This window comes from Pseudonaja textilis, chromosome 1 (genome assembly GCF_049901715.1).
Source record: "Pseudonaja textilis isolate UNSWEBS1 chromosome 1, rPseTex1.2, whole genome shotgun sequence".
Taxonomy (NCBI): Eukaryota; Metazoa; Chordata; class Lepidosauria; order Squamata; family Elapidae; genus Pseudonaja; species Pseudonaja textilis.
In genome coordinates this window covers 322,214,278-322,226,555 of record NC_141990.1, presented here as the reverse complement: position 1 = coordinate 322,226,555, position 12,278 = coordinate 322,214,278, and the positions used below count along the sequence as shown (strand labels likewise).

The window sequence follows — 12,278 nt, the reverse complement described above, 5'->3', positions numbered from 1 at the left end:
CTTTTTTAGCTAGCAGGCGCCTCTGTAGGTTGAGATCCTTGACCCCACAAACTAATTGATCGAGGAGCATGTCCTCCAGGTATGTTCCAAACCCGCAGTGCAGGGCTGCTGTTCTGAGGGCGGCCATATATTGATTGATGGTCTCCTTACTTGATTGCTTCCTCATACGGAACGTGAACCTCCTGGCGATTTGTGAAGGCCTGGGAGCGTAGTGGTTAGTGAGGATCTCAAGCAACTCGGACCACGGGCGTTTTTCAATTCTCTCGGCGCTACGAGTGCTGCGGCGGTATGTAAGCGGTGGCTCCGCAGTAGATTAGGAAATAGGATTTTTCCGATGCTCTCCCGCATCCGCCAGGCCGACCGCATCGATGTAATGATTGAAACGGTTCTTATACGATTCCCACTTCTCTTCGTCTGGTTTAAACGTCGGGAATACTGGGTTGGAACTCATGGTGCTGGAACGGCTGGGCTACCTGCGGAAAAAAATCTCTCTGGGACTACGAGCGCTCGTGAGTTACTAGTGATATCAGCTCTGGAGAGGTTTTTTTGCTACCCTCTCTTTCTCTCTCTGGGTTACCACGTTGGCTGCTAGCCGTTGGAGGTGTCTTGATTCGCGCCAAAAAAGTGGGCGTTAGTGACTCTCTACAGCGCTGTGCTGTGATTCCTACTGGCTCGAAATTCAAATGACACCCGTTTGAATTTTGCGCCAAATGCAGAGCGGCTGCGGCTCGCAGCGCTTCACTTTCCCCGTAGCGGGGCTAACAAGCGGCTACAGACGCTTCTAACTTTTTGAATCAGACCGCTTTCTCTGGCTGCGGATCTGCGTTTGCTCTTTTTGATCGCTCGTTTTGTTGGCTGACCGCTCTCTCTGGCTGCGGATCAGCGTTTCCCTTATCGCCAGCCGATCGCTCTCTCTGGGCTGCGGATCGGTGGCTAGTGACTCAGCGGTTGCAAGGTGCATCTGGTAGCCATCCCATCCTCGTCGCCAGTGTTAAGTTTGAGCAATGAGAGGCTGAACCAGAGCATGAGTGCAACAGTACTTTATTTTACAAATAAAGGGCTGACCGTGCTTGCCAAGCCTGGAACTGGCTCGCAGCAATCAGCAACCAGTTGGACCCCGCAGCCTGCTTTTATAGCTGGCTGCTGGGGAGAACCAACCAATGGGAATGGGGGAATATCGCCCACACAAAGTGAGTGGACCTGAGTGAGAACTCCTTGAGTCCTCAGGACATAACACAACCGGTTTGCAATGGTTTGGGCGAACCGGATGTTAATTTTACATCTGATTCACAGAACCGGTAGATGCAATGACTGGCTGGCCCTGCCCCTCCCCGCCCCTCCCAGGAGTCTCAATGCGGCCTCTTCTGGATCCCAGGTTAAATACAGGGCCTGTGTGGAGGCTCAAGAAGTGCAAAAAACGGGGCTCCCAGATGCTCCAGAAGGCCGGAAACAGGCCCGTTTCTGGTCTCCAGAGGGCCTCCAGAGCCCGGGGAGGGGGGAAACAGGACTCCGAGGGCCTCCGGAAAGCTGGAAACAGGCCCATTTCCGGCCTCTGGAAGGCCTCCAGAGCCTGGGGAGAGGAGAAATGGGGCTCCAGGAGGCTCTAGAATGCCAGAAACAGGCCCGTTTCCGGCCTCCGGAGGGCCTCCAGAGCCTGGGGAGGGGAGAAATGGGGCTCCAGGAGGCTCTAGAATGCCAGAAATAGGCCCATTTCCGGCCTCCAGAGGGCCTCCAGAGCCTGGGGAGAGGAGAAATGGGGCTCCGGGAGGCTCTAGAATGCCAGAAACAGGCCCATTTCCGGCCTCCGGGGGCCTCCAGAGCCTGAGGAGGGGAGAAATGGGGCTCCGGGAGGCTCTAGAATGCCAGAAACAGGCCCATTTCCGGCCTCAGGGGGCCTCCAGAGCCTGGGGAGGGGAGAAATGGGGCTCCAGGAGGCTCCAGAATGCCAGAAACAGGCCCATTTCCGGCCTCCGGGGGCCTCCAGAGCCTGGGGAGGGGAGAAATGGGGCTCCAGGAGGCTCCAGAATGCCAGAAATAGGCCCATTTCCAGCCTCCAGAGGGCATAAGGAGCCTGGGGAGGGGAGAAATGGGGCTCCCGGAGGCTCTAGAATGCCAGAAACAGGCCCATTTCCGGCCTCCGGAGGGCCTCCAGAGCCTGGGGAGAGGAGAAATGGGGCTCCAGGAGGCTCTAGAATGCCAGAAACAGGCCCATTTCCAGCCTCCGGAGGGCCTCCAGAGCCTGGGGAGGGGAGAAATGGGGCTCCCGGAGGCTCTAGAATGCCAGAAACAGGCCCATTTCCGGCCTCCGGAGGGCCTCCAGAGCCTGGGGAGAGGAGAAATGGGGCTCCAGGAGGCTCCAGAATGCCAGAAATAGGCCCATTTCCAGCCTCCAGAGGGCATAAGGAGCCTGGGGAGGGAAGAAACGGACCTCCCGGAGACTCAAGGAAAGCCTCCAGGTCCTGGAGAGGAGGGAAACTAAGTTCTCAGAGGCTGCAGAAGGCCGGAGAGCCTTTGGAGCCCCAGGAGGCCGTTTCTGCCCTCCTTGAGGCTCGAGGAAACCTCTGTAGCTCGGGAAGGGTGAAAATACCCCTCCAGACATGGTGCAGGAGGCTGACTAGGCCACGACCACCATGGCCACGACCACCCAGCAACCGGGCAGAGAACCGGTTGCTAAATTTTTTGAAGCCCACCCCGCCCATAATGGATTGAAGCGATAACAACGCTGAACGTTAGGAAAACACATCCTGTCCGTTTGGATTCCTGCCATCAAACGAGGGGTGAAGCTCGATGACTTCAAGCACCCTTTCTGGATCTGGAGCATTAGAATGATTTAAAAAAAAAAAAAATTCTCCTTTTTCGGAGGTGCCCTCAGCTGCAGTGAGAAGAGCACGTAGAAGGTACCAGGCAACTATAGGCAGGAAATGAAAAGAGCCACTGTGACTTTATGAACTGCAGCTGCTTATAAAATGATTGCGGCTGACAGGAATGGCTGTAACCTAAAATTAAGGGAGGTAAAAATCTTTTAAAGGGTTTTTTTTTTTTTTTCCATCCTGGCTTGCAAGCAGCTTCCAGGCTGGTTTTAAATCCTCCTGGAAAAGGGAGAGATAAAAGACACCCCGTGCAACGCATTTAAAAACAGTGTTTTTCAAACTTGGCAACTTTAAGACGGGTGGGACTTCAACTCCCAGAATTCCCCAGCCAGCCGTGCAGAGTGGGATTTTACTCACCATACAGAACTGGGCAAAAAGCCACATTTTTACACTTTTTCAGCCAAAAAAAATGAAAACTTCTAATAAAAACACAATGATGCTCTCTGAAAACAGCTGGTTTTGGGATGGGGCAGAAACGCTATTTTTCAAGGAGACTCCTGTTGTTATTCTAGAAAAGTCCCTGCTCTGAGTAGCTTCCACCCAACCAGGATGCATTCCTCGGGGATCTGGCCAGCAAGTATCCTGCTAGTATACCCCAAACCCCCCAATCTGGTCTAGAGGTGAAAGAGTTGGTCTAAAAACCTGAAATCATCTGGGTGACTTTGTTTTAATCACCAGGAGACTGGGAGCTCTAGTTCCGACTTAGGCACAACAGCCAGTTGGGTGACTTTGGGCCAATCACCAGGAAACTGGGAGTTCTAGTTCTGTCTTAGGCATGAAATGAAACTACATAACCCAAAAGGCATTAAGAGTCATTAACCTAATCCTACGTAGCTTTTTCTCTGGTAATATCACGCTACTAACTAGGGCATACAAAACATTTGCTAGACCAATACTTGAATACAGCTCATCAGTCTGGAACCCGCATTACATATCTGATATTAATACAGAGAAGAGTTCTGAGAAAGTCCAGAAATATTTCATAAGAAGAGTTCTCCAACTCCTCTACTCGTTGCAGAATACCTTATGCCACCAGACTTGAAATTCTAGACCTAGGAAAACTAGACCTATGCCGCCTTCGGTCCGATCTAAGTATAGTATATAAAATTATATATTGCAATGTCCTACCTGTCAATGAATACTTCAGCTTCAACCATAACAACACAAGAGCACACAATAGATACAAACTCAAGGTTAACCACACCAAATTCGATTGCAGGAAATACGACTTCAGTAACAGAATGGTCAATGTCTGGAATACTCTACCTGACTCTGTGATTTTTTTCCCCCAAACCTCAAAAACTTTAACCTTAGACTGTCTACTATTGACCTCACCCCTTTCCTAAGAGATTTGTAGGGGGCATGCATAAGTGTACCAACGTGCCAGAGGTGGTATATTCAGCAAGTTCTGACCAGATCTGGAGAAACAGCAGCGGAAATTTGGAGTAGTTTGGAGAACCAGCAAATACCCCCTCTGACTGGAGATTTTACAGTATCCTTCACCTGCCAGGCCCACCAAGAACCGGTAGTAAAAAAAAAAAATTTGAATCCCACCACTGTGATGTGCCTACCGTCCCTGTCCTATTGTTTCTTTTTATTTTTCTTATATGTATCCGTTTCATGTATTCATAATTATGTTTGTACTTATACCTGTAATCTTATAATCGCTTGAACAAATAAACAAATAAACAAATGAACAAATCCAGCTGAGTGGTTTGGGGCGAATCACCAGGAGACTGGGAGTTCTAGTCCTGCTTTAGGCACAAAAGCTGACTTGGCAACTTTGAGCCAGTCCCTCTCTCTCACCCCAACCACCTTAACATGGATGCTATTGTGGGAAAAATAGGAGGAGAAAATACAGATAGTCCTCGACTTACGACCACAATTGAGTCCCAAACTTCTGTTGTTAAATGAATTCACTTAACAACAGAACTTTGGGACTCAATTGTGGTCGTAAGTCGAGGACTATCTGCCCCATTTTACGATCTTTGTTGCCTGGATTGTTAAGTGAACCACTGCGGTAAATAAGATAATAACCCCGGTTGTTAAGTGAATCTGGCTTCCCCATTGATTTTGCTTGCCAGATGGTCGCAAAAGGGGATCGCGTGACGCCGGGACACAGTAACTATCATAAATAGGAGCATGGGGATGCTTCATGGGGATGACCATGGGGATGCTTGGAAGGTGGTAAGTATGAAAATCGGTCATAAGTCACTTTTTTTCAGTGCTGTTGTAACTTTGAACAATCACTCAACGAACGATTGTAAGTCAAGGCCTCCCTGAATTATATGTTTGTTTGCCTTTTGGAATTATTTATAAAAATCAAGAAATTTTTAAAAAATCATATAAATAAAAATTAAATAAAAATTGATTCTGCTTTCACTGAGGCTGGCTGTTGTGGCCTTGCTTGAGATCACGGTCAGCCGAGCGTCCAACAAGGCCACCGCACCGTATGCAACCAACCCAAATGCTACTTAGCTTCCAGGTCTGTGTCATGCAAATCCAGACTAATTGAAAAACACTGTGGTTAAATTAATTGTCGGTAAGGGACTTGTGCAAACGCCACGATATATCTCTCTCTCTCTTCCTCTCTTAATTCTGGAGCTAATGATTCGGTAGTCAGGGGTTACCTTTAAAGACCGAAATTTGCATCTTGTTTGCAAATTTCTCCCAGCTGAAGGGCCAGGCCTAGGGCTACATTCACACAATAGTCTAGGCAAGACTATTGTATTATATATTGTGTGTGTCTGTGTGTCTGTGTGTGTGTATATGTGTATATATATGTATGTGTAGATAGATAGATAGATATAGATAATTAGATAGATAGATAGATAGATAGATAGATAGATAGATAGATAGATAGATAGATAGATAGATAGATTATATATTGTATTATTATACCTGCGGTCTGATCTAAGCATAATTCACAAAATTGTCTGCTACAACGTTTTGCCTGTCAACAACTTCTTCAGTTCAACCACAATCATACACGGGCAAAAAACTGATAGAAACTAATGGTAAACCGCTCCAAACTCATTTGCAGAAAATGCGACTTCAATAACAGAGTGGTCAACCCCTGGAACGTCCTACCGGACTCCGTTGTTACAGCCTCAACCCCACACAGTTTCAACCTCAAACTGTCTACCCTGGACCTCACCCAGTTCCTAAGAGATCCTTAAAGGGGGAGTGCATAACTGCACCAGCGTGTCTACGATTCCTGTCTTACGGTCCCCATTTATCTGTATTTACTTCCTTTGTTCCTGTTTATGTTCATACTTATGCTTGTTATCTTGTACAATCGGTCAGTCCTAGAGGAGATCAACCCTGACTGCTCTTTAGAAGGCTAGATCCTGAAGATGAAACTCAAATACTTTGGCCACCTCATGAGAAAGAAGGACTCACTGGAGAAGATCCTAATGCTGGGAAAGACTGAGAGCAAAAGAAGAAGAGGATGGCAGAGAATGAGGTGGCTGGAGGGAGTCACTGAAGCAGTCGGCGTGAGTTTAAATGGACTCCGGAGTATGGTAGAGGACAGGAAGTGTCATGCCCCTGTTGGAATCTGATTTGGAGGGGGAGGCTGAGCAGCTGACAGGGAGTGGGAGTGTGACTCCGTTGGGTGTGGAAGAAACTGGGGAAGGACAAAGTCCGGCTGGACAGAGCAGGAGAGAGGCAGAGCAAGGGAGAGGGAATTCAGAGGGAAACCCAAGCCCAACCCCTCTTCATCTTAGGACATGCAGAAAGGAATGGAGAAGGGAGCAACGTGAGTTGCACGGCTTACCGGGGAGGAAAGGGCCCTGATTCCCTTCATTAGCTGCAGCTGGGAACACAGTGTTTAAATAGAAAAGCTGAGCACAGCAACTTGTTGGAAACAAATTGTGAGTTATTTGTTATTGTCGAGGCTTATCTGGGATCCTGGTGTCTTCACAACTGTGTGTGTTTTGTTGGCCTTTCAAGTCTGCAATTTCCCCATCCTGCCCTGTCAAGTTAATTGCTGCCGCATGGTTTGTGTGGATTTTTATTTACAGTTTGTATGTACTTTGTTTTCAGACTGAATTTCCTCCACTTAAAGACTGTTCTTGGGAGAGTTTTTTCTCCAGCTGAAGGTAACCTGGACATTGGGGGAAAAGTTGGAGGCATTAAAGGGACTCTTCTTACTTATGTGACTGTGTTGCCTTTGTGCCACACCCTGGGTCATCACAGGAAGGCCTGGAGGAACGTTGTTCATGGAGTCGTGATCAGTGGTGGCATTCAAATTTTTTTACTACCAGTTCTGTGGGTGTGGCTTAGTGGGCGTGGCTTGGTGGAAGGGGAAGGATACTGCAAAATTCCCATTCCCTCCCCATCCCACTAACCTGCTTTCCAGCTCCGTTCTCCTGTGCAGGACAACAAAAGGAGATGCAGCCAATCAGGTGGGACTCGGGAGGCAGCGAATAAATGGGGCCGGGGCCAGTCAGAGGTGGGATTTGCCAGTTCTCTGAACTACTCAAAATGTCAGCTACTGGTTCTCCAGAACTGGTCAGAACCAGCTGAATACCATCTCTGGCCTGGAGGAACGTTGCCCATGGGGTCGCGATGGGTCAGACATAACTTTGCAACTAACAGCATGTTTGACAAACAAACGAACAAATAAATAAGGTGAAAACAACACTTGTGGGAATTCAAATTAGCCAATTACTTCCTGAGTCCCAGCGATCAGCTACAACAAATGTAATAAAGTAAATGAGCTGAACCTGTTGTGTGAATGATGTTTCCTGCTTCTTTAAGGCAGGTTAAAAAAGAAGGCACTCACCGGGGTGTGTTTGCCCCATAAATAACCTAATTATGCAGTACAGGTAATCCTTAACTTACAACAGTTCATTTAGTGACCGTTCCAAGTCACAATGGCACTGAAAAAAAAAAACTTAAAATCGCTTTTCACACTTACGACCATTGCAGCCTCCCCCTGGTCACGTGATTTACATTCAGGTGCTTGGCCACTGACTCACATTTACGACAGTTGCAGCTTCCGGGGGGGGAGGTCACGCAATCCCCTTTTACGACTTCCTGACAAGCAAAGTCAATGGGGAAACCAGATTCACTTAACAACCGTGTTACTCATTTAGCAACAGCAGTGATTCACTTAACCACTATGGCAAGAAAAGTCGTAAGATGGGGCAAAACTCACTTAAACAATTTTTTTCACTTAGCAACATCAATTTTGGGCTCAATTGTGGTCATATGTTGAACACTTCAGTTTTAGGGTTTACAAGGACTCCTACACCAAGCAGGCTAAGTTCACACAACCTTCTCAAACTTCCTGCCCCCCATACACATATCCACAATTAACCTAGTTAACTATTGTTACTTATTTTATACTGAACTGGGCTCTGTCAATGCATCCGTTAGGTCCTCCCTTGACCTGGGTTGATGTGTTGTGTGATGACCTGGGGCGTGGCACAAAGGCAGCCCAGCCAGAGAATAAGTAGGGGTCCCTTTATTAGCTCCAACTTTGCCCCAATGTCTCGGTTACCTTCCAGTCTGGAGAAAAACTCTCCCAGGAACCTGCAACAGCCTTTGGCTACAGATATTCCAATCCAAAATGGTGTAAACAGAAAATATTAAACTATAAATTCAACAAGGCAAGATAGGATAATAAATCCGGCAGAACAAGATAAGGAGTTCCAGAAGTGAAGTAACATGGCAGTAAATCAAACCAGTTGGGAGGATGCCAGAACCTCAGATAACAGCAGCCAAAACTAAGTGAACTCAGCATTTGTTCCCGACAACGACCCCTCCCATCTGCCTCTCCTTTAAACTCCCTTCCCAGGTGTGTCTTGTGAAGGGAATCAGGGCCCTTTCCTCCCTCGTAAGCCATGCAACCCACGTTGCTCTCTTCTCCGTTCTTCCCTGCGTGCCCTAGGATGAAGAGGGGGTGGGCCTGGGTCTTCCTCTAAACCCCCTCTCCCTTATTCTACCTCTTCTCTGCTCTGCCCAGCCGGACTTTGCTCTTCCCCAGTTTCCTTCACAGCCAATGGAGCTACTCTCCTGTTTGTCTTCCTCCTCGGATTCAGACTCCAACAGGGGGTGGGGCATGACATCCTTCCAATAAGTGGAAGGATCGCCTTCCTTCCATCCAATCCAAGATCTGGGCTTGTCAGTGCAGACAGATCTGAACTCAGTACCCATGAAAACAGAAATGGCCACTCTGGTCAAACAGGATGGGGGCTTTTTCCATCCTTCAAAATTGGTTGGCTCTTTTTCCTTTTAAAAAATATGGTTTTGTAGCCTCTCCCCACTGGAACAGGGGGGTTGGATTTGGGTTCAAATACACAAAGAAATACAGAAGGACTTGCAATTAATCATAAAGGATTAATTACTCAGCTGAAAAGAAAACACTGAACTTTTAAGAAGAGGCAAGAAAAAAATCCTGGCTCCGATTCTTGCCAGATTTCAGAGTCCCAAGTTTTTTCCGCGCTTAGCTTGAAATCCATTTCTGGCAGATAAATTCATTTTGACTTGCAAATGCAGGTAGTCCTCGACTTACGACCACAACAGGGCCCAAAGTTTCTGTGGATAAGTGAGACATTTGTTGACTTTTGCCCCGTCGTACGACCTTTCTTGCCGCCGTTGTTAAGTGAATCACTGCAGCTGATGAGTTCGTGGTGAAGAAGGAGGATGCGTGGCAAGGCGGCCAGCCAGATCGCTGCTCCCATTCACCAGAGCTCAGGGAAAGGCTGCGCGCAGAGCCAGTTTCGGGCCTCCGTGGTGAAGCAGAGGACCGTCTGGCCGGCAGCCATCTTGAATCGACGGGCAGTGTCAGCCCGTTTCTCCAGCCACTCCGGCGCCCCGTAAAGAGGACCAGAGATGGGCCATCAGCCTCTACTAGCTGCTGGATCCTGACACCTGTGAAGTTGAGATGCTTAGATCCGGTGGAGGACCTGGTCCCCTTCTCCGAAGTAGACCAGGCCCCACAGGCCTCAAGGCCAAGCCTGGTCTAGGTTTTAGGCCCTATTAGGCCCCAATGGGCTTGAGTCCCAGCAGGATGCGTTAAAACGCCCCGCTGAAGTAACACAGGGCTGAAGAAGAGTGGCTGGAGCAACGGGGACAAGGAAAGGTAATTCCCCATTTTGATTCCTGTGCTTCTCCTCCTTCCATAGGCTTAAAAACGGTCGTGAAGTGAATCTGGTTTTTCCCCTGCGGACTTGGCTTGTCAGGAGGTCGCAAAAGTGGATCAAGTGACACACACCCCGGAACACGGCGACCGTCATAAAGATGAGTCCGTGGCCAAGCGGCTGAATTTTGATCCCGTGACCGTGGGGATGCTAAAACGGTCGTTAGTGTGGAAAATGCTCCTAAGTCTCTTTTTTTTTTTTTCAGCTAAACGAACTTGGTGTAAGTGTAGTGTATTTTAAACACTTTAATTTTGGGAAAACCAGCTGCTGTGAGTAAGCAAGCAGAGACCTGGGGGGGCCAACCCAACACTTTGAATCCTACCCCCTTCCCAAGCCTAAACTTCATAGCAGTTAAGTATGAGAAGGATCTCGGAGTCCTAGTGGACAACCATTTAAATATGAGCCAGCCGTGTGGCAGCAGCTGCCAAAAAAGCCAACACAGTTCTAGGCTGCATAAACAGAGGGATAGAATCACATGAAGTGTTAATACCACTTTATAAGGCCTGGGTAAGGCCACACTTGGAATCCTGCATTCAGTTTTGGTCTCCGCGATGTAAAAAAGATGTTGAGACTCTAGAAAGAGCGCAGAGAAGAGCAACGAAGAGGATTAGGGGACTGGAGGCTAAAACGTATGAGGAACTGGATGCTGGTACTGGGTATGTCTAGTTTGATGAAAAGAAGGACTAGGGGAGACATGATAGCAGTCTTCTAGTATCTCAGGGGCTGCCCCAAAGAAGAGGGAGTCAAGCTATTCTCCAAAGCCCCTGAAGGTTGGACAAGAAGAAGAAATGGATGGAAGTTAATGCACGCAGGTTTGGTCGCCACAATATATATATAAAAAAAGATGTTTAGACTCTAGAAAGAGTGCAGAGAAGAGCAAGAAAGATGATTAGGGGACTGGAGGCTAAAACATATGAAAAACGGTTGTAGGAACTGGGTAGGTCTAGTTTAATGAAAAGAAGAAACTAGGGGAGACATGATAGAAGTGTTCCAGTATTTGAGGGGCTGCCCCGAAGAAAAGGGGGTTCAAATTATTTTCCAAAGCACCAGAAGTCAGGACAAAGAAACAATAAGGATGGAAACTGATCAAGGAGAGAAGCAACCTAGAACTAAGGAGAAATTTCCCGACTAAGAGAACAATAATCACAATTGCCTCTAGAAGGTGTGAATGCTCCAACACTGGAAGTTTCTAAGAAGAGATTGGATAACCATTTGTCTGAAGCGGTGTAGGGTTTTCTGCCTAAGCAGGGGGGTGGAATAGAAGACCTCCAAGGTCCCTTCCACCTGGGTTATTCTGTAATTCTGTTATTTCTACATCCCTGCACCCCTTTCTCCATCCAGTTTTGCGAGACCCCCCCAAAAAAAAAGTCCCATTCCCACAACCCCCTTCAAGATACAACCCCTCCAAGCTCCATCCAAGCAACTCAAACCCCTCACCCCAACCAAGGTGGAATACTTACGGCATGCCGTCCTTGAGAATACATCCTGGGGGACACGGCCCCCCCCACCCCAAAGAAATTGGGGGGTGGGCGGTCGGGCGGGAGCGCTCCTTCAGCCTTTCAGATTGCAGCAAGGTTTCCGTGTCATGCCTTATTTATTTGAAAAATAAAAGCAAAACGAGGGAGAAAGAAAGAAAGAAGGAAAGAAAGAAAAGAGGAAGGGGAATATTTTTTTAAAAAAGAATTCTACGTGAGCAGAGAAAAAAGAGAAGTATTTGCACACGCGGGTCAAAGGAGAAGCGTGTTAAATACCAGCTGAAGGGGCGGGGGGGCGTCTCTCTCTCTCTCTTTCCCCCCTCCCCACCGCCCATATCTTAAAGAGCACTTAGCAAGGAAGGAAAGAGGAGGGGAAGCTTTAAAAAGGAAGGGGAGAAATTTGTTCCGAGGGTGCAAGGAAGCGGGGTGTGTGTGTGTGTGTGTGTGTGTGTTATGAGGGCGTGCGGGGGTGTGCGCGCGCGGGTGTGCAAACACTGGAGGTCGGTGCCAAATCTGATCGCGGTCCTGTGCGGGAAGCGCTGCCGATTGACAAGCCGACCGGGGGGGGGGGGCGGGGGAGGGAGAAAATCTCGCGCACGGAAGGTTTAAGGTGGATCCCGGCCGGCCCTCCCCTCCTCTCGCAGAAGCCGTCGACCGGAACGGCTCCGCGGAGTCGTCTGAAACGCGAAAAACGAAAAGCTGGGGTAGGATAGATAGGAATAAGAATTAGAACTAGAATAAGAATGAAAGTAGAATAGAATTAGAGTAGAATAGAATTAGAA

At 48.1% G+C, this 12,278-nt stretch overlaps 1 protein-coding gene across 3 annotated transcripts in view; it reads right to left on the bottom strand.

The window, feature by feature from the left end:
• Positions 1 to 11,973, bottom strand: part of TLE2 (TLE family member 2, transcriptional corepressor) — a 68,699-nt gene extending 56,726 nt beyond the window's left edge. For all 3 annotated transcript variants that reach the window (XM_087922662.1, XM_087922664.1, XM_087922663.1), the window contains exon 1: positions 11,482 to 11,973. In XM_087922662.1, the coding sequence (XP_087778788.1) occupies positions 11,482 to 11,505 (24 nt within the window). In that variant the 5' untranslated portion in view covers positions 11,506 to 11,973. The remainder of the gene's footprint in view (positions 1 to 11,481) is intronic.
• Between the last annotated feature and the right edge of the window lie 305 nt (positions 11,974 to 12,278).